Source organism: Pristiophorus japonicus, chromosome 9 (genome assembly GCF_044704955.1).
Source record: "Pristiophorus japonicus isolate sPriJap1 chromosome 9, sPriJap1.hap1, whole genome shotgun sequence".
Lineage (NCBI taxonomy): Eukaryota > Metazoa > Chordata > Chondrichthyes > Pristiophoridae > Pristiophorus > Pristiophorus japonicus.
In genome coordinates, this window is record NC_091985.1 from 92077050 (window position 1) to 92103192 (window position 26143).

The window sequence follows — 26143 nt, forward strand, 5'->3', positions numbered from 1 at the left end:
GAGGAAGCCATGGGGCTCACCGGTGCAGGTTTGCGGAGTATACGTGCAATACCTGCCACGTTAAAAGCCACCTTCATGTGTAAAAGAAATCAGACTCACCATGTGGCTGAGGAGATAGGGGATGATCTACTGTTCAGCGAGGAGCAGGTAGAAGATGATGAGGTGTTTGGACTGCACACGTGTACCGACGATTCGCCCCCAGTGATAAGGGAAGTAAAAATCAACGGAGTCATTGTGAGTATGGAAGTGGACACGGGCTCGGGTCCGTTGTTGATGAGTCGGAGAACTTTTGATAAACTGTGGATTAACCCAGCTGCACGACCCAAGCTGGTCCCAGTCACGGCGAAGCTGCGTACCTACACCAAGGAACTGATACCTGTTCTTGGCAGAGCGATGGTGCAGGTATCCCACGGGGACGAGACGCACACATATACCTTTGTGGGTCGTTGCAGGCGATGGGCCGACACTCCTCGGCCGGAGGTGGATGGGGACAATCCATGGGAGCTGGAAAGACTTCACCACTTCACAGGCTGCTGCTCCCCGGGGTGCTGCCGTGTCCCGGGTCCCCAGAGAGCAGCGCTGACCGAGCTGGAGCTGCAGCCTCAATCCACCCACAGGCAAGTCCCAGGCCCGGACCTCACACAGAGACCCTGCAGCCTCAGCCCCCACAGGCAAGCAGCCCTGCACAGAGGGGCCTAGTGGGGGGAGAGTGAGCCGGCGAGGTGCGAGGGATCCAGGATGGCTGGCGGTTGGGAAAGGGCCCCGCCGAGGAGCTGTTAGCGTCGGGCGGTGGCAGCAGCTGGAGGTCGGGGGCTATGGAGGCCGCGGGGGACACGGCAAGTGCGGCCGCTGGAGAGGCGGCAAGTCAGGTGGCAGCGGAGGGGAGCGGAGGCTGCGACGGCGGAGGGCATCCGGAGCGGCGGAGAAGAAGATGGCGGCGGCATCGTGTCAGAGCAGCAGAGCATCAAAGATGGCGGCGCCCAAGGAGAAGCCTCGTGGAATCCTCCTGCATCAAAGATGGCGCCTTAAAAAGGAAATGCACCCGGGAGTCTTAAAAGGGCCTTACCAAGAGGTGGTCCCCACAAAGGACTTCTGTAAGGCAGAGCGAGTCTAAAATGAGCTATGTTAATGTGAGATAGTGAATTCATAAGAAGAATTACTTTTTTAATGCTGAATGGCCACTGTATTTGTGTAAAATAATGGATGAAGTACAATTAATGATTACGACTAACAAGGAAATCAAGGATCCGTTACCAGTCAATAACCAGTTAATGTACCAGATAATATGTACCATACTAACGCACTGTCTATGCCCACCTGCCTTCTGTTGGACAAGTGTAATGTTATGTAATGATGTGTGTATCATTGTCCTGCGTCCTGGTGGGGGGGGGGAAGGTGATGTTATGTAATGATGTGTGTATCATCCCAGTACCTTAAATGTAATGTAAGCACTATGCCACACCACAGAGGGCGCTGTGGTGGGAAACCCTGGTAGTACCTGCAACAGATGCTATATAAGGCTGACCACCACACCTGAGAGGCACTCTGGAGCTGAACAATAAAGGACGAAGGTCACAGCAGTTAGATTTAGACCAGACCGTGTGGAGTCAGTGATTTGTGTGCTACATACACCACAAAAACTGTATGCAGTACTCTAGATGTGGCCTCACCAATACCCTGTACACTTGTAGCAGGACTTCTCTGCTTTTATACTCTATCCCCTTTGCAATACAGGCCAACATATAATTTGCCTTCCTGATTACTTGCTGTACCTGCATTCTAACTTTTGGTGTTTCATGCCAGCACTTTGCAAATTATAATTTGCTTTTCTATTTTTTCTGCCAAAGTGGATACCCTCACATTTTTCCTCATTGTGGTCCATCTGCCAAATTTTTGCCCACTCACTTAGCCTGTCTATATCCCTTTGCAGATTCTTTGTGTCCTCCTCACAATTTGCTTTCCCACTCATCTTTGTATCATCAGCAAACTTGGCTACATTACACTCGGTCTCTTCATCCAAATCATTAATATAGATTCTAAATAGTTGAGGCCCCAGCACCGATCCCTGCGGCACCCCACTAGTTACTGTTTGCCAACCGGAAAATGACCCGTTTATCCCGACTCTGTTTTCTGTTAGTTAGCCATGCTAATATATTACCCCCAACCCCGTGAGCTTTTATCTTGTGCAGTAACCTTTTATGTGGCATCTTATCGAATGCCTTCCGGAAATCCAAATACTCCACATCCACTGGTTCCCCCTTATCCACCCTGCTCGTTACATCCTCAAAGAACTCCAACAAATTTGTCAAACACGATTTCCGTTTCATAAGACCATGCTGACTCTGCTTGATTGAATTATGCTTTTCCAAATGTCCTATTACTGCTTCCTTAATAATGAAATCCAGCATTTCCCCAGAGCTCAGAGACCTGCTGAGGGGAGTATTGTAGGCAGCCTCCAAAGTGGTCCAGACATCGGAAGTGCTGCTTGAGTAGACTTCCGATGCCTGGTAGACAATGTTGCATGTGGCTGTATGGCTCTCATTATAGCAATGCTCGGCTTCTGTCTGAGGATTCTGGCGGTGGGGGGGGGGTCATGAGCCAGGTGGCGAGGCCGTAACCTTTGTCCCCGAGCATCCAGCTCTGGCCTTGTGGTTGATGCTGGAACATGCGTGAGACACGACTCTCACACAAGATGAAAGCATCATGGATGATCCCTGGATATTGGGCGTTAACTGCTATGATGCGCCAAGTATGGTCGAAGACGATCTGTATGTTCAGGGAGTGGAATCCCTTTCGGTTTGGGAAAACCACTGCATTCTGTAAAAGTGCTCACAGGACGATGTGCATACAGTCAAGGGCACCCTGAACATTGGGGAAGCCAGCAAATCGTCTAAAACCTATAGCCCTCTCATTTTGGGTCTCCCTGGTCATTGGGAAGTTTATGAAGTCCATTCTGCATGCGTACAGTGCATTAGTCACCTGGAAAATGCAGCAATGTGTAGCGCTGATGCCTGAAAGGAGCCGGAGGCATAGAAGTCAAGTGCCACAGTCCTGTTGCCGCTGGTAGGCTATAGGTCTGCCTGGCGGAGCTGGCATATCTCTGTCAGCACTTCTTTTCAGAAGCGCACCCTTCTAACGCAGTGTGTCTTAGAGAGCTGGAGGTATGAGCGATTATTAAGCTATAATTTCCCGGTACTTCTGCACAATAAAATGCCATTTGCTTTCCTAATTGCTTATTGTACCTGCATGTAGATGCAGCACATGTTTGTAGGAAATTTATGAGTCCAGTCAGTTTTTGTCAGCAGACCAATATTAGAGGATATTGGAATATTTGACTTAAGATTGTGTCTGTAAGTAAACAAAACATATGCTAGAAATTTATTTGTAGTAAATTATAAGATAAATTCACCAATCCCGAGTTCCCAGCAGGAAGCAATGCTTGAAGGGAGAATAGGTCAGAGATAAAGCTACAACATAATAGCACCAATTTTCCAAAACACATTCCCTTTGACAATTCTAGGAGCACAGGAATGATGAACTTACTGTATATTTTTGCAAATGTACCAAGCAGTGTTTCAAAGTCTCAACAGCAATTACATAAATTCACATTGATTGTAGACTTTGGAGGGACTATTATTTAGATCAATAAAGCAGCTATTTTAAAGAAGCCGTGGTACTGTTATACAATGTGAAGAGTTGATACTGAATATATTATTAAAATGCATTTTTGTTACTATTCAAATATGTTCAGTTATACTGACCTTGAATTTTAGAGATGTTCTATAAAATGTAATAATGTGAGGTTATTTGCTTTGGTAGGAAGAATAGGAAAACAGAATATGTTTTAATTCGTGAGAAACTATTAAGTGTTCAGAGAGACTTAAGTGTTCTAGCACAAGAGACACAGAATAAAGTTAGCAGATACAATAAGCAATTAGGAATGCAAATGGCATGTTGGCATTTATTGCAAGGGAGTTGGAGTACAAGAGGAAGAAAGTCTTGCTACATTTGTAGAGGGCTTTGGTGAGACCACACCTGGAGTACCGTGCACAGTTTTGGTCTTCTTATCTAAGGAAGGTATGCTTTCCTTAAAGGCGATGCAATGAAGGTTCACTAGACTGAGTCCTGGGATGAGAGGGTTGTCCGATGAGGAGAGATTGAGTAGATTGGGTCTATACTCTCTGGTGTTTAGAAGAATGAGAGGTGATCTCATTGAAACATTTTGGAGTGGAAATTCGGTCTGTTGCCACCTCTGTTTGCACCCAGGAGGGGCGGTAATAGCGGCAGAAATCTTTTCCAGGGGCGGCCAGCTTCCGATGTCCCGTTTAGGCATTCAGTGCTGGTTTTGTGGGGGCAGGAAGCAGTGAGAGGTGAGCCAGTGTGCAACGCCCCTGGTTGCGACACCGGTTTAAAATTTGTTTTCTGGGGTAGCCGTAGCGCCTCACTGCGTGCCCTAGTGGGACCGCCTGGGAAAGTGGGCAGTTCAAGCTGTACCGGCGGCAGTGAGGGAAGGAATGTCTACCTGAGGTAAGTGTGATTGTTTTTAATTTTGCGATTTATGTGGCATCAGTATGGTATTGGGAATGTTTTTGGTGGTTTTTTTGCCAATTTTTTTTCCCCAAGGTAGCCTCTCTTAGTGCGTTCCAAGGCCGGCTCTTTAGCTCAGGATTTTCATTTGCTCAGCGGCTTAATGCCCTAAAAGTGGCATGGTACGCCTCCCTTGGAGCTCTGCTCCAGACTCAGGGCCCAGCTGATGAATTTTGCGGCTGCTCAAACCATTTCCTGGTGCAAAACTTACCACTCCGCCGCCATTAGTACCCTAATTAGCCCCTAACCGAATTTCTACCCCATAAGATTTTGAGGTGGAGTGACAGGATAGATGCTAATAGACTATTTCCCCTGGCTGGAGAGTCTAGAACTAAGGGTCATAGTCTCAGGATAAGGGGTCAGCCTTTTAAGATTGAGATGAGGAGGAATTTCTTTGCTCAGTGGGTTGTGAACCGTTGGAATTCTCTGCCCCAAAGGGCTGTGGATGCTCAGTCATTAAGTATATTTAAGGCTGAGATAGATAGATTTTTGGACTCTAGGGGAATCAAGGGATATGGGGATCGGGCGAGAATGTGGAATTGAGGTTGAAGATCAGTCATGATCTTATTAAATGGCGGAGCAGGCTTGAGGGGCCTTATGGCTCCTGCTCCTAATTCTTATGTTCATATCTGCAACTATTGAAAGCAAGTATTAAGGAAACATTTCAACAGAAGTAGTACATTACTCAACCTTTCTTGATAATGCTACATTGGATAAACTATTGAGATATCTCATTTTTAAAATAAGATAAGATATATCCCTTTAATTCCTGATCTTGAAAGAGGAGGAGGAAACGCATATCATAGAAATGTCATCATCATCATAGGCAGTCCCTCGGAGTTGAAGATGACTTGCTTCCGCACTAAAAATAAGTTCTCTGTCACAGGTGGGGCAAATGGTGGCTGGAGGAATGGGAGGTTGGGGTGCCTCCATTGCCGACGCTTGGCTTCAACTTGCTCTCGGCGAAGAGACTCGAGGTGTTCAGCGCCTTCCCAGATGCTTTTCCTCCAGTTTGGGCAGTCTTGGGCCAGGGATTCCCAGATGTTGGTTGGGATATTACATTTTTTCGAGGAGGCTTTGAGGGTGTGCTTGAAGCATTTCCTCTGCCCACCTGGGGCTCGCTTGCTGTGTCGGAGCTCCGAGTAGAGCGCTTGTTTTGGGAGTCTCATGTTAGGCATGCAGACGATGTGGCCCATCCAGCGGAGCTGATTGAGCTTCGTCAGTGCTTCAATGCTGGGGGTGTTGGCCTGAGCAAGGACACTGACGTTGGTACGCCTATCCTCCAATGGATTTGCAGGATCTTGCGGAGGCAACGTTGATGGTACTTCTAGTGTTTTGAAGTGCCTGTTGTAGATAGTCCATATCTCTGAGCCATATAGGAGGGCGGGTATCACCACTGCTCTGTAGACCATGAGCTTGGTGCCGGGTTTGAGGTCCTGGTCTTCAAACACTCTCTTCCTCAGGTGACCGAAGGCTGCACTGACACACTGAAGGCGATGTTGGACTTCGTCGTCGATGTCTACCCTTGTTAACAGTAGGCTCCCGAGGTATGGAAAATGGTCCACGTTGCCATGGTTATTATAGAAATTTACATAGAAATTTACAGCACGGAAGGAGGCCATTTTAGCCCATCATGTCCGCGCCGGCCAACAAGAGCTATCCAGCCTAATCCCACTTTCCAGCTCTTGGTCTGTAGCCCTATATGATACGGCACTTCAAGTGCACATCCAAGTACTTTTTAAATGTGGTGAGGGTTTCTGCCTCTACCACCCTTTCAGGCAGCGAGTTCCAGAACCCTGCCACCCTCTGGGTGAAGAAAGCTCCCCTCAAATCCCCTCTAAACCTCCTACCAATTACCTTAAATCTATGCCCCCTGATTGTAGCTGATGCAGGATTAACTATCAATATTTCAATGGTTAGAAGCGTAAAACAACAATGAACAAAAATCAGAACTGACCCTTAAACTTTTCCATGACCTCCTTATTATGAAGGATTCCTCGGGGACAATTTGCTACATGTATTGCAGCTGCCTTATACTGTTTGTCTTCAAACAGTTCATTAAATCTGGAAGAAAAGTGGAATTTTCAGTTTAGAAACAAGCGGATATTCTAGCTGTAGCCTCAGACCTACACCCTGCAGTCTCTTGTTTAAAACTTAACTGTCCAGAATCTCTTTCTTCTGTTAATTCTGAACCTAGGAAGCAGAATGGCTGTGTCTGTCACACTGTCTCATGCATGGATTCACCAACAGACATGTTAACCAAATCGACTAAACCCCTCAATCAGGAGTATAGCCTCAGCACACAACTCATGTCATGCCCATATGAATAAAATCATCCTCACTGCAATGGGAGTGAACATTTGTTTGACTACCTGAGACAAGTTGCCAAATTGCTCAACATCCCTGCTCATCCTGGTTAATGGGCTAGGGATCAGACAATAATACCATTGTACCACCATCACGGTATCAATTTGAAATAGACTGTGAGTTAAGATTATAGTGAATAATAAGGAAATGGCAGACTTGTTAAATGAGTACTTTGTATCCATTTTCACAGTGGAGCAAGTGGTCAAAATACCAATGATACAAGAGAATCTAAAAATACGTCAAGGAGAAGAACTTAGTGCATTTAATATAAGTAAAAAAAGATAATGCAAAAATAATGGGACTTAAGATAGACACATCTCCAGGCCCTGATGGTTTCTACCCTAGGGAAGTAAAATAATTAGGTGAGGAAATTGTGGATGCAATAGTCACACTTTTCCAAAGCTCTCGAGTTTTAGAAATTGTGCCTTTGGATTGGAAAACTACAAATGTCACTCCATTACTCAAAAAGGGAGAATGAGGGAAACCAGATAACTACAGACCTGTCAGTTTGATATCAATTGTGAGGAAATTACTGGAATCTATTATCAGGGGCAGAGGCTGTAATATTCCCATTGCTGAGCATGTTTGGGGGCAGTAAAAATCCGGTAAATTGCCAGGAACCTGCCATCATCCCACCACCTCGCACATTTAACTCGGGCGGCTTTGAAAGTGAGACAGGGACCCAATCGGCAGAGAGGGAAACCTCATTTAAGTCATTAACTGCTTGTTGAGAGACCCATAAGAGAGTTTTTAACACCAGCTTTTGACTTTTACTGCAGAAGCACGGGAAGCATGCAGCTCAGGTACCTCGCCTGTGAAGGGGAGGTGGAAGCTCAACGGCCTTTGGCGAGTCCATTCAGTGAGACCTGGCAGAAGCACATAAATACTCCCACATTACACCTCATTATTTGCCTCATGGAAAGGCTCTTGTTGACTCCATTTTGTCCACAGATTTAGTTGTCAGCAGTTTGCAAATCATTTGTGAAACCTCGGAAGCCACTCTCACCACATTGTTACTCAGTATCAGAACATTGAGGGATTGGCCCTCTCATCACTTTACCTGCCATCTACTACATCAGCATAGTGCTGCTTATACTGTTTCACCTTGGTCCCCAGAATCGGACCAAAATGAGCATCCATCAACAACACTAGCCACACCAACAGTAGCAGCAACAATCACAACAGTTCCTCAACGACCTGATCCTCCACAGGGGAGAGGGGGGCACCACAGGGCTGCAGGGCACTAGAGGCAATACCTCCAATAGAGGGTATACAGGCAGAGGATGAGCTTTCTCAACTGAGCAGTAGTGCCAAAGGATCGGCAGGTTATCGCAGACATTTGTAGCTTACTGGAACAAGACCTGCCGCCAGAGGACCTGGTGGACACTCCTTACCAGTGGCTGTCAAAGTCATTACCGCCCTCAACTTCTTCGCCTCAGACACCTTCCAGAGATTTGCAGCAGACATTTGCAGGATCTCGCAGTCAGCAACCCACAGATGCATCACCCAAGTCATCGATGCCATGTTTCACAAGTCAGCCAATTATGTCAACTTGTGATGAGGCTAGTGTTACTGAGTGGGCGCTCAACTTTGCGGCTCTGGCTGACTTCCCACAGGTGCAGGGCGTCATCGACTGCACATAAGAAATAGGAACAGCAGTAGGTCACCTGGCCCTTTGAGCCTGCTTTGCCATTTAATTAGATCATGGCAGATCTGATCATGGACTCAGCTACACATCCCTGCCCTCTCCCCATAACCCTTTATTCCCTTATCGCTCAAAAGTCTGTCTATCTCCGCCTTAAATATATTCAATGACCCAGGCTCCACAGCTCTCTGGGGCAGAGAATTCCACAGATTGACAACCCTTCTCATCTCAGTTTTAAATGGGTGGCCCCTATTCTGAGACTATGTTCCCTAGTTTTAGTTTCCCCTATGAGTAGAAATATCCTCTCTGCATCCACCTTGTCGAGCCCCCTCATTATCTTATGTTTCGATAAGATCACCTCTCATTCTTCTGAACTCCAATGAGTATAGGCCCAACCTACTCAACCTATCTTCATAAGTCAACCCCCTCATCTCCGGAATCAACCTAGTGAACCTTCTCTGAACAGCTTCCAATGCAAGTATATCCTTCCTTAAATACAGAGACCAAAACTATATGCAGTACTCCAGGTGTGCCCTCACCAATACCCTGTACAGTTGTAGCAGGACTTCTCTGCTTTTATACTCTATCTTGCAATAAAGGCCAATATTCCATTTGCCTTCCTGACTACTTGCATTCTAACTTTTTGTGTTTCATGCACAAGGACATAGAAACATAGAAACATAGAAAATAGGTACAGGAGTAGGCCATTCGGCCCTTCGAGCCTGCACCGCCATTCAATGAGTTCATGGCTGAACATGCAACTGCAGTACCCCATTCCTGCTTTCTCGCCATACCACTTGATCCCCCTAGCACTAAGGACTACATCTAACTCCTTTTTGAATATATTTAATGAATTGGCCTCAACAACTTTCTGTGGTAGAGAATTCCACAGGTTCACCACTCTCTGGGTGAAGAAGTTTCTCCTCATCTCGGTCCTAAATGGCTTACCCATTATCCTTAGACTGTGACCCCTGGTTCTGGACTTCCCCAACATTGGGAACATTCTTCCTGCATCTAACCTGTCTAAACCCATCAGAATTTTAAACATTTCTATGAGATTCCCTCTCATTCTTCTGAACTCCAGTGAATACAAGCCCAGTTGATCCAGTCTTTCTTGATAGGTCAGTCCCGCCATCCCGGGAATCAGTCTGGTGAACCTTCGCTGCACTCCCTCAATAGCAAGAATGTCCTTCTTCAAGTTAGGAGACCAAAACTGTACACAATACTCCAGGTGTGGCCTCACCAAGGCCCTGTACAACTGTAGTAACACCTCCCTGCCCCTGTACTCAAATCTCCTCACTATGAAGGCCAACAATCCATTTGCTTTCTTAAATGCCTGCTGTATCTGCATGCCAACCTTCAATGACTGATGTACCATGACATCCAGGTCTCGTTGCACCTCCCCTTTTCCTAATCTGCCACCATTCAGATAATAGTCTGTCTCTCTGTTTTTACCACCAAAGTGGATAACCTCACATTTATCCACATTATACTTCATCTGCCATGCATTTGCCCACTCACCTAACCTATCCAAGTCACTCTGCAGCCTCATAGCATCCTCCTCGCAGCTCACACAGCCATCCAACTTAGTGTCATCCGCAAATTTGGAGATACTACATTTAATCCCCTCGTCTAAATCATTAATGTATAGTGTAAACAGCTGGGGCCTCAGCACAGAACCTTGCGGTACCCCACTAATCACTGCCTGCCATTCTGAAAAGTACCCATTTACTCCTACTCTTTGCTTCCTGTCTGCCAACCAGTTCTCAATCCACGTCAGCACACTACCCCCAATCCCATGTGCTTTAACTTTGCACATTAATCTCTTGTGTGGGACCTTGTCGAAAGCCTTCTGAAAGTCCAAATACACCACATCAACTGGTTCTCCCTTGTCCACTCTACTGGAAACATCTTCAAAAATTTCCAGAAGATTTGTCAAGCATGATTTCCCTTTAACAAATCCATGCTGACTTGGACCTATCATGTCACCTCTTTCCAGGTTCCCCCAGGTTCCTCTGTACTGCAGCACTTTGCAATTTTTCTCCATTTAAATTATAATTTGCTTTTCTAATTTTTCTGCCAAAGTGGATAACCTCACATTTTCACACATTATACTCCATCTGCCAAATTTTTGCCCACTCACTTAGCCTGTCTATATCCCTTTGCAGATTTTTTGTGTCCTCCTCACAATTTGTTTTCCCACCCATCTTTGTATCATCAGCAAACTTAACTACATTACACTCAGTCCCTTCATCCAAGTCATTAATATAGATTGTAAATAGTTGAGGCCCCAGAACCGATCCCTGCGGCACCCCACTAGTTACTGTTTGCCAACTGGAAAATTACCCGTTTATCCCGACTCTCTGTTTTCTGTTAGTTAGCCAATCCTCTATCCATGCTAATATATAATCCCCAATCCCGTGAGCTTTTATATTGTGCAGTAACCTTTTATGTGGCACCTTATCAAATGCCTTCTAGAAATCCAAGTACACCACATCCACGGGTTCCCCCCTATCAACCCTGCTCGTTACATTTTCAAAGAACTTCAGCAAATTTGTCATCAAGGCACCCCCTCATCACCCAGGACAGTTTGTGAACCACAAGGGCTACTCAATGTGCAGCTCGTCTCCAATCATAAAAAGATAATCATGCGTGTATGCACCAGATTCCCTGGCAGATGTCATGACTCTTTTGTGCTGCCCCAGTCCACCCTCCCTCAGCTCTTCGGTCCTCTAAACAAACTTATCGGCTAGCTCCTTGGAGACATAGAAATATAGAAACATAGAAAATAGGTGCAGGAGTAGGCCATTCGGCCCTTCGAGCCCGCACCGCCATTCAATGACTTCATGGCTGAACATGCAACTTCAGTACCCCATTCCTGCTTTCTCGCCATACCCCTTGATCCCCCTAGTAGTAAGGACTACATCTAACTCCTTTTTGAATATATTTAGTGAATTGGCCTCAACAACTTTCTGTGGCAGAGAATTCCACAGGTTCACCACTCTCTGGGTGAAGAGGTTTCTCCTCATCTCGGTCCTAAATAGCTTACCCATTATCCTTAGACTGTGACCCCTGGTTCTGGACTTCCCCAACACTGGGAACATTCTTCCTGCATCAAACCTGTCTAAACCCGTCAGAATTTTAAACATTTCTATGAGATCCCCTCTCATTCTTCTGAACTCCAGTGAATACAAGCCCAGTTGATCCAATCTTTCTTGATATATCAGTCCCGCCATCCCAGGAATCAGTGTGGTGAGCCTTCGCTGCACTCCCTCAATAGCAAGAATGTCCTTCCTCAAGTTAGGAGACCAAAACTGTACACAATACTCCAGGTGTGGCCTCGCCAAGGACCTGTACAACTGTAGTAACACCTCCCTGCCCCTGTACTCAAATCCCCTCGTTATGAAGGCCAACATGCCTTTTGCTTTCTTAACCGCTTGCTGCACCTGCATGCCAACCTTCAATGACTGATGTACCATGACACCCAGGTCTCGTTGCACCTCCCCTTTTCTTAATCTGTCACCATTCAGATAATAGTCTGTCACTCTGTTTTTACCACCCAAGTGGATAACCTCACATTTATCACTAGGGGGGTAGTGCTGGACAGGCTAATGGGACTCAAGGTAGACAAGTCCCCTGGTCCTGATGAAATGCATCCCAGGGTATTAAAAGAGATGGCGGAAGTTATAGCAGATGCATTCGTTATAATCTACCAAAATTCTCTGGACTCTGGGGAGGTACCAGCAGATTGGAATGCAGCTAATGTAATGCATCTGTTTAAAAAAGGGGGCAGACAAAAGGCAGGTAACTATAGGCCAGTTAGTTTAACATCTGTAGTGGGGAAAATGCTTGAAACTATCATTAAGGAAGAAATAGCGGGACATCTAGATAGGAATAGTGCAATCAAGCAGACGCAGCATGGATTCATGAAGGGGAAATCATGTTTAACTAATTTACTGGAATTCTTTGAGGATATAACGAGCATGGTGGATAGAGGTGTACCGATGGATGTGGTGTATTTAGATTTCCAAAAGGCATTCGATAAGGTGCCACACAAAAGGTTACTGCAGAAGATAGAGGTACGCGGAGTCAGAGGAAATGTATTAGCATGGATAGAGAATTGGCTGGCAAACAGAAAGCAGAGAGTTGGGATAAATGGGTCCTTTGCAGGTTGGAAATCGGTGGTTAGTTGTGCGCCACAGGGATCGGTGCTGGGACCACAACTGTTTACAATATACATAGATGACCTGGAAGAGGGGACAGAGTGTAGTGTAACAAAATTTGCAGATGACACTAAGATTAGTGGGAAAGCGGGTTGTGTAGAGGACACAGAGAGGCTGCAAAGAGATTTAGATAGGTTAAGCGAATGGGCTAAGGTTTGGCAGATGGAATACAATGTCGGAAAGTGTGAGGTCATCCACCTTGGGAAAAAAAACAGTAAAAGGGAATATTATTTGAATGGGGAGAAATTACAACATGCTGAGGTGCAGATGGACCTGGGGGTCCTTGTGCATGAATCCCAAAAAGTTAGTTTGCAGGTGCAGCAGGTAATCAGGAAGGCGAATGGAATGTTGGCCTTCATTGCGAGAGGGATGGAGTACAAAAGCAGGGAGGTCCTGCTGCAACTATATAGGGTATTGGTGAGGCCGCACCTGGAGTACTGCATGCAGTTTTGGTCACCTTACTTAAGGAAGGATATACTGGCTTTGGAGGGGGTACAGAGACGATTCACTAGGCTGATTCCAGAGATGAGGGGGTTCCTTATGATGATAGATTGAGTAGACTGGGTCTTTACTCGTTGGAGTTCAGAAAGATGAGGGGTGATCTTATAGAAACATTTAAAATAATGAAAGGGATAGACAAGATAGAGGCAGAGAGGTTGCCTCCACTGTTTGGGGAGACGAGAACTAGGGGGCACAGCCTCAAAATACGGGGGAGCCAATTTAAAACCGAATTGAGAAGGAATTTCTTCTCCCAGAGGGTTGTGAATCTGTGGAATTCTCTGCCCAAGGAAGCAGTTGAGGCTAGCTCATTGAATGTATTCAAGTCACAGATAGATAGATTTTTAACCAATAAGGGAATTAAGGGTTACGGGGAGCGGGCGGGTAAGTGGAGCTGAGTCCACGGCCAGATCAGCCATGATCTTGTTGAATGGTGGAGCAGGCTCGAGGGGCTAGAGGACCTACTCCTGTTCGTAATTCTTATGTTCTTATGTTCTTACCCACATTATACTTCATCTGCCATGCATTTGCCCACTCACCTAACCTATCCAAGTCACTCTGCAGCCTCATAGCATCCTCCTCGCAGCTCACACTGCCACCCAACTTCGTGTCATCCGCAAATTTGGAGATACTACATTTAATCCCCTCGTCTAAATCATTAATGTACAATGTAAACAGCTGGGGCCTCAGCATAGAACCTTGCGGTACCCCACTAGTCACTGCCTGCCATTCTGAAAAGTACTCATTTATTCCTATTCTTTGCTTCCTGTCTGACAACCAGTTCTGAATCCATGTCAGCACATTACCCCCAATCCCATGTGCTTTTAACTTTGCACATTAATCTCTTGTTTGGAACCTTGTCGAAAGCCTTCTGAAAGTCCAAATACACCACATCAACTGGTTCTCCCTTGTCCACTCTACTGGAAACATCCTCAAAAAATTCCAGAGGATTTGTCAAGCATGATTTCCCTTTCACAAATCCATGCTGACTTAGACCTATCATGTCACCTCTTTCCAAACGCGCTGCTATGACATCCTTAATAATTGATTCCATCATTTTACCCACTACCGATGTCAGGCTGACCGGTCGATAATTCCCTGTTTTCACTCTTCCTCCTTTTTTAAAAAGTGGGGTACATTGGCTACCCTCCACTCCATAGAAACTGATCCAGAGTCTATGGAATGTTGGAAAATGACTGTCAATGCATCCGCTATTTCCAAGGCCACCTCCTTAAGTACTCTGGGATGCAGACCATCAGGCCCTGGGGATTTATCGGCCTTCAATCCCATCAATTTCCCCAACACAATTTCCCGACTAATAAGGATTTCCCTCAGTTCCTCCTTCTTACTAGACTCTCTGACCCCTTTTATATCCGGAAGGTTGTTTGTGTCCTCCTTAGTGAATACCGAACCAAAGTACTTGTTCAATTGGTCCGCCATTTCTTTGTTCCCCGTTATGACTTCCCCTGATTCTGACTGCAGGGGACCTACGTTTGTCTTTACTAACCTTTTTCTCTTTACATATTTATAAAAGCTTTTGCAGTCCGTTTTAATGTTCCCTGCAAGCTTCCTCTCGTACTCTATTTTCCCTGCCCTAATCAAATCCTTTGTCCTCCTCTGCTGAGTTCTAAATTTCTCCCAGTCCCCGGGTTTACTGCTATTTCTGGCCAATTTGTATGCCACTTCCTTGACTTTAATACTATCCCTGATTTCCCTTGATAGCCACGGTTGAGCCACCTTCCCTTTTTTATTTTTATGCCAGACAGGGATGTACAATTATTGTAGTTCATCCATGTGGTCTCTAAATGTCTGCCATTGCCCATCCACTGTCAACCCCTTAAGTATCATTCGCCAATCTATCCTAGCCAATTCACGCCTCATACCTTCAAAGTTACCCTTCTTTAAGATCTGGACCATGGTCTCTGAATTAACTGTTTCATTCTCCATCCTAATGTAGAATTCCACCATATTATGGTCACCCTTCCCCAAGGGGCCTCGCACAACGAGATTGCTAATTAATCCTTTCTCATTACACAACACCCAGTCTAAGATGGCCTCCCCCCTAGTTGGTTCCTCGACATATTGGTCTCGAAAACCATCCCTTACACACTCCAGAAAATCCTCTTCCACTGTATTGCTTCCAGTTTGGTTAGCCCAATCTATATGAATATTAAAGTCACCCATGATAACTGCTGCACCTTTATTGCATGCACCCTTAATTTCCTGTTTGATGCCCTCCCCAACATCACTACAACAGTTTGGAGGTCTGTACACAACTCCCACTAACGTTTTTTGCCCTTTAGTGTTCTGCAGCTCTACCCATATAGATTCCAAATCATCCAAGCTAATGTCCTTCCTAACTATTGCATTAATCTCCTCTTTAACCAGCAATGCTATCCCACCTCCTTTTCCTTATATTCTATCCTTCCTAAATGTTGAATACCCTTGGATGTTGAGTTCCCAGCCCTGATCATCCTGGAGCCACGTCTCTGTAATCCCAATCACATCATATCTGTTAACATCTATTTGCACAGTTAATTCATGCACCTTTTTCGGATACTCCTTGCATTAAGGAGTTTTTTTTCAGGCTTGTTTTTTGAACACCCTTTGTCCTTTTAGAATTATGATGTAGTGTGGCCCTTTTTTTTTCTTGCCTTGGGTTTCTCTGCCCTCCACTTTTCCTCATCTCCTTTCTGTCTTTTGCTTTTGCCTCCTTTTTGTCTCCCTCTGTCTCCCTGTATAGGTTCCCATCCCCCTGCAATATTAGTTTAACTCCTCCCCAACAGCACTAGCAAACACTCCCCCTAGGACATTGGTTCCGGACCTGCCCAGGTGCAGACCGTCCGGTTTGTACTGGTCCCACCTCCCCCAGAACCGGTTCCAATGCCCCAAGAATTTGAATCCCTCCCTGCTGCACCACTGCTCAAGCCATGTATTCATCTGCGCTATCCTGCGATTCCTACTCTGACTAGCACGTGGCACTGGTAGCAATCCCGAGATTACTACTTTTGAGGTCCTACTCTTTAATTTAGCTCCTAGCTCCTTAAATTCTTTTCGTAGGACCTCATCCCTTTTTTTACCTATGTCGTTGGTACCAATGTGCACCACGACAACTGGCTGTTCTCCCTCCCATTTCAGAATGTCCTGCACCCGCTCCGAGACATCCTTGACCCTTGCACCAGGGAGGCAACATACCATCCTGGAGTCTCGGTTGCGTCCGCAGAAACGCCTATCTATTCCCCTCACCATCGAATCCCCTATCACTATCGCGCTCCCACTCTTTTTCCTGCCCTCCTTTGCAGCAGAGCCACCTACGGTGCCATGAACTTGGCTGCTGCTGCCCTCCCCTGATGAGTCATCCTCCCCAACAGTACTCAAAGCAGTGTATCTGTTTTGCAGGGGGATGACCACAGGGGACTCCTGCACTATCTTTCTTGCACTGCTCTTCCTGTTGGTCTTCCATTCCCTATCTGGCTGTGGACCCTTCTCCTGCGGTAAGACCAACTCACTACACGTGATACTCACGTCATTCTCAGCATCGTGGATGCTCCAGAGTGAATCCACCTTCAGCTCCAATTCCGCAACGCGGACCGTCAAGAGCTCGAGGCGGATACACTTCCCACACACGTATTCGTCAGTGTAAGTGTATCTCGTGGTGGCGCGATGCACAATTTACTATTGTGGATTGTTTCAGGTGATGGACCAACGCTACTTGGAAGAAGATGGATGGGGAAGATTCATTGGAACTGGAAAGACTTCATCCCTCCAGCGATCGACGTTCCCCGTGCTCAGAGGCAGAGCAAGCCGCCACCTTCGGTTGGACCAGGCACCGGAGAGCAGATCCGTGCAGCCTCCGAGGCACAGACCGCTCATCATGACTGCATGGCGATGATCCGGCTGAGATGACCCTAACGCACCTTCCCGGTTTCAGGGGCAGGACTCCCGGGGAGGAAAATTGGATCCGAGGGCACCTTCCTAGCTTCAGTGGCAGAATCCCTGGGAAAGAAGACTGCGGCAGTCAACATCATGTACAGGGAAAAGCTGGCGTCCAAACCACGAGGTGCAGCGCTAATGGAGCAGCGCTAATAGTTCCACGCAAGGAAGACGATTGGGGTAAAAGTAGTAAGGCCATATTAAAGGAGGCCAGCAACCCGCCATTTTTGAATAAACTGCTTGAAATTGGTAACCAATGTAAAAGTCCAGCTGTAACGAGCAAAATGCTGTTGAGTGATGTCGGGTGCAAATTGGAATCAGCCAATGTAGCGGGCGAACACCTAACGGTCGTATACAGGTCCAGCGGGCTACCTAATGCTGTAGCTTGCGTCCCCAGGACCAGAACAATATATCATAAAGTGTCCCCACAGCTGACAGAAGTAGACAAACCGCAGGGTAAACGATTCCCGGAGAGCAGAGGCATCGGTAGCGATACCCTGCCTCAGATCGGTTTAACATTGCAGGCACATAGAAACATAGAAAATAGGTGCAGGAGTAGGCCATTTGACCCTTCGAGCCTGCACCACCATTCAATATGATCATGGCTGATCATGCAACTTCAGTACCCCATTCCTGCTTTCTCTCCATACCCCTTGATCCCTTTATCCATAAGGGTCACATCTAACTCCCTTTTAAATATATCTAACGAACTGGCCTCATCAACTTTCTGTGGTAGAGAATTTCACAGGTTCACAATTCTCTGAGTGAAGAGGTTTCTCCTCATCTCAGTCCTCAATGGCTTATCCCTTATCCTTAGACTGTGACCCCTGGTTCTGGACTTCCCCAACATCGGGAACATTCTTCCTGCATCTAACCTGTCCAATCCGGTCAGAATTTTATATGTTTCTATGAGGTCCCCTTTCATTCTTCTAAATTCCAGTGAACATAAGCCTAGTCGATCCAGTCTTTCTAGATATGTCAATCCTGCCATCCCGGAAATCAGTCTGGTGAACCTTCGCTGCACTCCCTCAATAGCAAGAATGTCCTTCCTCAGATTAGGAGACCAAAACTGTACATAATATTCAAGGTGTGGCCTCACTAAGGCCCTGTACAACTGCAGTAAGACCTCCCTGCTCCTATACTCAAATCCTCTCGCTATGAAGGCCAACATGCCATTTGCCTTTACTCGACGGCATGAATTGCCACGGGCCAGAAACAGTAAACTGCGCCTATGCTTGCAGTCGGCTACCGTCACCCACCACCCGGGTGGAATGGGGTACTGAAATACATGATCAGCCATGATCATATTGAATGGTGCAGGCTCGAAGGGTCGAATGGCCTACTCCTGCACCTATTTTCTATGTTTCTATGAAAAGGCGCAGCCCACAAACCCACTTGCCACCACGGCAATGCCCAAGAGCGAAGGGTCACTCGCAACAGCTCCTCTGAACGGGACCTGGACCAGCCAGGATCGCAAACTAGAGAGTGCTCACAATAGTGCCCTCAAGGAAAGCAGGTCAGCAGTCCCCTGCGAACTGCTAGACAAGACGAGGCAGCCCCACCATCGCTTAGACGAAACACTCACTCGCTCAGACCGCTTCCCAGGGAGCAGCAGCGACACTGTGCAAACCAAAAGGACAGAGAGGTCACAGACACATCAGCTGTCTTTGGGCCTGCCCGATACCAGGAGAAAAGGCAAGAGCCCTGAGCTCCAGCAACTCGAGCAAAATGAGCTCACCTCGCCCACAGACCCACTAGCATGGGGTGCTGTGTCACCACCAGATGACCGGATCTCATCCGGCCGTGCTGGAACTAGACTGTCCTTATGTACCTGTACTGATATATCTGTACTGATCATGTAAATGTACCACACAGAAAGAAACGCAACTGTAATCCACCCAACAAATGTACCAAGATGTAAATGTGAAACCCATGTGATGAACTTGAATGCAACTTGCATGTAACGGGCCATTAGCATGATCTCTGTGTGAGGGGGAGAATGGAGTAGTCATGTACTCACAACCAGAAACCACTGGGACCTCCACTGACAACAAATCTCACTCCCAACCCATTCAAGCTAGACGTGACCCTCCAATGGTCAACCAGGAAGAGCAAGGCCCAGATCACCATCAATGTACGAGTCAATTTGCATTAAAGACTTGGGGGGAAGTGATGTCATGTATGTAGAACATGTATACTAACTGTATAGTCACATAAGGTGTGCCACCAGGGGGTACTGCAGTGGGAGACGTGAGGGTCACCTGCATAGGTATGCAGGGCCCAGTGTAAAAGGCTGCCCACCATGCTTGTGCCTCACTCTGGAGTTACAATAAATAGGACTAAGGTCACAACAGCTCAAGTACAATACTAGACCTCGTGGAGTCATTCATAAGAGTATTAAAGACATAACATATTCCATGATTCCCACACCACTACCTCGGGGCATCTGTTCAGCCAGCCCAGTGATCTGCTGGAGGAAAGATCTCTGGGCAGCTGAGACACTCTGCAAGCCAACGGGCACGTCTTATTAGCACAGCACCCACTTACCATCTGTTATCATCCTTTCCCCCTAATAATCCCCATAACCTTTCTTAAGCTTTTTGACTGATGGACAATGTTCACATTTCTTCACCCATCTATTATATTTTCCTTTCGCGTTCATAAACATCCCATAATCATAGAACAAAGCAACCCTGTGATTGATTAAAAGCAATAGATAAATCTTTGAAATGTGAGTAACATTCATAACACCCAGTTCGTCATTTGAGCTCACCTCTCAACATACTCCAGCAAATATACGGCTTCATTAATCTTGTTCGGATCATCATCATCAAACACCTCAGGCCAAAGACTATCAATCTCTGCATCAGAGAAAAATGTATAGTTTTTATGGAATCCAACATAAACATTTATTTACTGTTATTTAAGCATTAAAACTTCTGCTGATGAGACAAATTTGCTGTGCTACATCCATACGGTTTTATGTTTCATCAAATGCACCATGACGTTCTCAGCTTCTGATCCCCAGCTGAATGGTTTTAGATCTAGTTAATCAGAGAAGATGCTGAGCAGAGGATGTGCGTTTCCTTATACTAACAAGGAAAATCAGAAGGGTAGCCACTCTCATTCCTCTCAATCCTGCCAACCAAATTTACCAGATGCTCCAATTCATCAGGGAAGTGGTGACAAAGTTGTGCAACATTCTCTCAGAGCGTCTCCAGCCAAACTCCAAGGCAGGCTGCCAGAGAGGACAGCGGTAATAGTCCAGTTGCAGTGCAGTGATGCATAAAGCAGGTTATGCATTATTTTCAAGAGCAAGCAATCACATTATTTTCCCCATCAACAAAACAGGAAAGAAACTTACGATGTTTCCAAATGGCAGAATTCCCGAAAGTTCAAGATGTATTGCTGACATGTATATACCCCTACTTGCTCCTGCACACGGGAGTGCCACATACATGGGCCAAGAGTTTCCGCTTTGGGCGCAATCGGCGACCCGGGCAAAGAGAATTTTGCTCAAGTTTATGCTCAATCTCATTGACATATTGCCGAAGAATTTTTCTATGAACCAGTGCAATCAGGCAGTGTTTTAGAATGTCTTCTAAATTTTGCATTCAAAATTATTCCTTGACATATTTAAGACTGGTAACCTGGTGTAATTTTATTAATACAGCTGAAAATGGGTTTATCACAAAAAATAAGCATTTTTAATCAGAGTGTCTAGTCCACCACCTATGAGCAAGTGAATTTTAAATAACTGAAAATAACTTAAAAAAAACTATACATAAAAGCTTTTAAAAGGTGTCTATTATTGCCCTTGCACCTTAAAAAAAGCTTAATTTAAGAACCACTTCGAGGCCTCGCACAATTAGCGGACACTCGCCATGGTGATTAATCTGATCTGTAGGCATGACCAGTTTTGTGGCTGAGGCTGGCTTCCAGCACTATGTTTTCTAAACCAGCGCAACAGATCACGGAAATCGATTGATACTGGGCATAATTTGCGCTTGAAATTCCTCGATCTTTTGCGCTGATTTGGCCAATTTTGGGCTGAAACTGTAGTCCATGAACTGTAAGGGTTTCTATTCAATCAATATTCAGCAAAAATATTTAATACTCAAATAAGCAGGGTTGAATACAAGGAACAACTAAAGAAAACAAAGACTGCTATTAGATCAGCAAAAAGGCTAATGGAAAAAGTATTGTAGAATTATGTGAAGAGTCAAAGAACTATCAAAGTCTGTATGGGCCATTGAAGGGTGTTCAAGGACAGGTTACAAAGTACTCACTAGGTATGGCGGAAATATTGGTCCAGAAATCGTGGACTCCCCAGGTCCGTATGGAGTGTGCACGGACCCGGGAAGGCATTGCAAAAGTCGGTTTTCAGTGCACCACGCACATGCGCTGAAAACCGGCTTTTCCGATCTGTCCAGCTTGACAGATCCTCCGCATCTCAGGAGCGAGGACATTCGCATGGGCAAGATTGAGGTATTTACCCACATCTTGCCCAACAAATGTCCTGAAAATTCTTGTGCCTGATAAAAGCAGGCGCATAGCCTACTTTTACAGGCGTAAGAGTTTTAAAACACACAAAAACATAAAATAAAATTTAAAAAACACATTTTAGTGTTAAAAATCCTGCCCATTAAGGTAAGTTTATTTTAAACCATAATTATAAAAACTTTTTTAAAAATCGGAAAAATTTGTTTTTCTCTAAGATATTTATTAACTTTAATTTCAATTAATTTTAATTATGTGAGGTGTGTTTTTTACATTTGTTATTATGGTGTTTAGTGTGTTTTTTTCCTCATTAATAGTAATGAGAACTTATAGATATGGAGTTCTCATTGCTATTAATGAGAAAGCTGTGGAATACTGTACCTGATTGGTTATGCAGTCACACATGACTGCACCTTCTGCGTCCGAACCTGGAGGATGGGAGCGCACTTCGCAGCGTTCCCCACCGGAATCCCACGCTCCTCCGGGACTGCCAGGTACTTTCGTAAAAATTCTCGAGTAGGAGGCATTCGTCCGAAAGAAGCCTCCGACCGGAATTTCAGGGCCAGTAAATTAATACTTTGCATCAGTCTTCACCCTTGGAGATGATGCTCGATTATTAGAATTTAATAATACTAGTTTTGTTAATATAGATAAACATATTGTTTTAGAAAGAATTAAGAACTTGAAAATAGATAGAGCAGCCGGGCCGGATGACATCCACCCGAGGGTCCTCCGGGAGATGGGACATGTGATGTGCAAGCCCCTGGCCTGTATTTTTAATAGCTTACTGCTCGCTGGAATGATTCCCACAGATTGGAAGGAGGCTAATGTAGTTCCCATTTTTAAAAAAGGTGACAAGACAGACCGGGTAACTATAGGCCTAACAGTTTGACATCAGTAATAAGTAAGACGCTTGAAGGAATCATAAGGGATGCAATATATGAATACTTGGATAGGGAGGGACATATTAGGGACACCCAACATGGCTTCATAACTGTATTTTTTGAAGAAGTTACAAAATCGGTGGATGAGGGAAGCCCAGTAGACATTGTCTACTTATATTTCCAAAAAACTTTCGATAGGGTATCGCATAACAGGCTTCTCTACAAGCTCGAAGCCTCTGCTATTAGTGGTAATATATTGAGTTGGATTCAGAACTGGCTGACAGGCAAAAAATAGTTATAGGTGGATTTGGTCTGTGAAGGAACGCCATTTTAAAGCTTCACATGGCTATCTGAAATCTCCCAAATAAATATAGTTAAGTTGAACTAAGGGTGTTCAAGAGACGATAAAATACAGTCTCCTTCCCATTATTTAGTGCAACTTTCATTGGGTTCTGCGGGATGCAAAACATTAACCAACGTATGTATTTGCATACTTTACTTCACAGGGTGAATCAGGAAAGTCGTGCAAATCATTGGTTGCACATCCATGAATACCTGAGATCCTTTACCTGTATGCACCAATGGCACTTGAAGTCATCCATCGTGAAATCACCCCATAATTCCAATACATCCGACAATTTATGAACATTTATTTTTAATTTACTTCTAACAAAGTTAGCAGTTATTTTAACATGCAACAAGAACACTAAAGGACTAATTATCATCTTGCTCTACTTTATATGGTCTATGAGCACTAATTTACTTCAAAAATTAATTGTCCTGCCCCTTTCAATCTGGCTATGGACTAAAGTGAGTATTACTTTTCACCCATATTATGGCTTCGGGAAGCTTATCCACTATCGATACAAAACTGACTGGACAACAGTTACCTGGTTTATTCTCCCTTTCTCCCACTTTGAAAGAAGTGTTACATTGACAATCCTCCGGTTCTCTGGCACAACTTCCATATTTTAAGGATGTTTGAAAGATTCATCATCATAGGCAGTCCCTCGGAATCGAGGAAGACTTGCTTCCACTCCTAAAGTGAACAGTTCGATACGAGAGCCACAGACCCTGTCATAGGTGGGACAGACATTCGTCGAGGGAAGGGGTCGGTGGGGCTGGTTTGCCGCGCGCTCCTTCTGCTGTCTGCGCTTGGCCTCTTCACGTTCTTCGCGTTGTGACTCGAAGAGCTCACCGCCCTCCCGGATGCACTTTCTCCACCTCGGGCAGTCTTCGGCCAGGGTTTTCCGGGTGTCAGTGGTGATGTCGCACTTTATCAGGGAGGCTTTGAGGGTGTCCTTATAACGTTTCCGCTGTCCTCCTTTGGCTCGTTTACCATGAAGGAGCTCCGCATAAAGCATTTGCTTCGGGAATCTCGTATCTGGTATGCGAACTTAGTGGCCTGCCCAGCGAAGCTGATCGAGTGTGGTCAGTGCTTCGATACTGAAGATGTTAGCCTGGTCAAAGACACTGATGTTGGTGCGCCTGTCCTCCCAGGGGATTTGCAGGGTCTTGCGAAGACATCATTGGTGATATATCTCCAGTGACTTAAGGTGCCTTCTATACATCGCCCATGCCTCGGATCCAAACAGGAGGGCGGGTATTACTACAGCCCTGTAGACCATGAGCTTGGTGGTAGATTTGAGGGCCTGGTCTTCAAACACTCTTTTCCTCAGATGGCCGAAGGCTGCACTGGCACACTGGAGGCTGTAGCGTATGTAGGCACCTTTAGTAATGACTCCACGAGGCAGGGTATGATACTTAAACTGTGTAGACCTGTAGTCCTTTATTTGCAGCTCCTGAGTGCAGACAACAAGCTTTTTATACTGGGTTACCTGCAGTGTGTAGATAAACCTTAGGTCTCCAGCAGCAGCACCCTCTGGTGTACAGGCAAGGTGTGTAAGGGTACATTCAGTGTTGCGTAACAGTGTTACAGACATCACACAGTAAACAGGCATGCATTCACAACAACACTTCCCCAGTAAGCATTTTTCATATCCTTATTGTCATGTCCAGAGGAGGTGATCAGTGGTGGGCTATGGGAGGTTGTGGTGAGGGTTGTGTGGTTGCCAGGTGTGACCCCTGTGCATGAGGCTGGCCTCGTACGTTTTCCCTCCCTCACACACAAACTAAGTGGGTGTTACTGTTGTGGGATCTTTCGGGGAGGTAGCCACGGCGGCAGTGGGTGGTGTGTATACACTGTGGTGTGGGGTGGTGGGCATGGCCACAAGACTGGGTGGGCTCCTTGTCCACCAATGGGGATGAGGGTCAGGTCATCCCAGGGTTTGCCAGGGAAGCTGGAGGGTATTGGCCTCATGCTCCTGGTGTTGGCCCTGATGGCCAGGGATTGTATGGTTGGTCTGGTGCAGATTGCCATTGGTGGTGGCTGGGCTGCCCATTGACCACTGTCCCTGTAGTAGGTCTGCTCCCACTGCCTTTGTGTGTGTCCTGCAAGGGGCATCACATTCGTTCCAAAGGTCCAGGCTACATGGTCAGGTAGCCTGCTGGACCTGGGGGTCTCCCACAGGGGGATTCCATTGGCATCAGCATGGTCCCTGTAGAACCCCATGTCCTTGGGCAGTGTCCTACTGGTATACATGATACCTTGGCTCTGATCACACATAATCGAGCCTGCATTATACATTCTAGCATTTGCATCACTTTTAGGTGTCCTGGTTTCAACAGACATGGTTACATTAGGCATTTCACATTCTTTATCATTATTGTTAAGCATAATAAACTTGTTCTTAACCTTACTGACACCTGCATTCATCTCATTAGTCACATGAGTTAAACCATCATCACAATTCATGGTTACATTGCATACATTTTCGTACTTGCACCCTTTTATTGCATCTTTAGCTTGAAAGTCCGTGTACTCAAATAGTTGGAACTTCCCCTTTAAATGTTTTTGGTTACCGGTCTCCTTTAAGGGAGCCTTCAAATCCGATTGGCCGCTTGATGTCACATGATGCCCCTCCATGTTGACTCGTGGCATGGAGGAGGCCATTTTGATTACAGGTCTGCTGCTTGTGATGTTGCAGCCATTTTGTGGTCTTGCTGCAGGTAGGTTGCAGTGCTCTTTTCTTCCACATGCTTGTGGTACTGCAGCCATTTTGTGGTCTTGCTGCAGGTAGGCTGTGGTGCTCTTTTTGCTTGTGGAGCTGCAGCCATTTTGTGGTCTTGCTGCAGGTAGGCTGTGGTGCTCCTTTCTTCCACATGCTTGTGGTGCTGCAGCCATTTTGTGGTCGTGCTGCAGGTAGGCGATGGTGCTCTTCTCTTCCACAGCGCCACTTTGCCTGATGTGGACCTGGTTCATCCAATTCCTGCCCAGCAACGTGGGACCGTCGCCGGCTACAATCCACAGGAGGAGTTTATTCAACACGCCGCCCTGGGAGACCTGGATGTCTACACTGTCAACGATTTGGATTTTACCTTTGGTATAGGTGAGCTGCTTTGCCTGGACAGGAGACAGTTTTGGTCGAGTGGCAGGATTCCTCCAA

At 45.9% G+C, this 26143-nt stretch overlaps 1 protein-coding gene across 3 annotated transcripts in view; it reads right to left on the reverse strand.

The window, feature by feature from the left end:
* Window positions 1-26143, reverse strand: part of LOC139273133 (clathrin heavy chain linker domain-containing protein 1-like) — a 170878-nt gene that overhangs the window by 62643 nt on the left and 82092 nt on the right. For all 3 annotated transcript variants that reach the window (XM_070889571.1, XM_070889570.1, XM_070889572.1), the window contains exons 6-7: window positions 20027-20114; window positions 6545-6651 (exon numbers count right to left, since the gene is read on the reverse strand). In XM_070889571.1, coding sequence (XP_070745672.1) covers window positions 6545-6651; window positions 20027-20114 — 195 coding nt within the window. The remainder of the gene's footprint in view (window positions 1-6544; window positions 6652-20026; window positions 20115-26143) is intronic.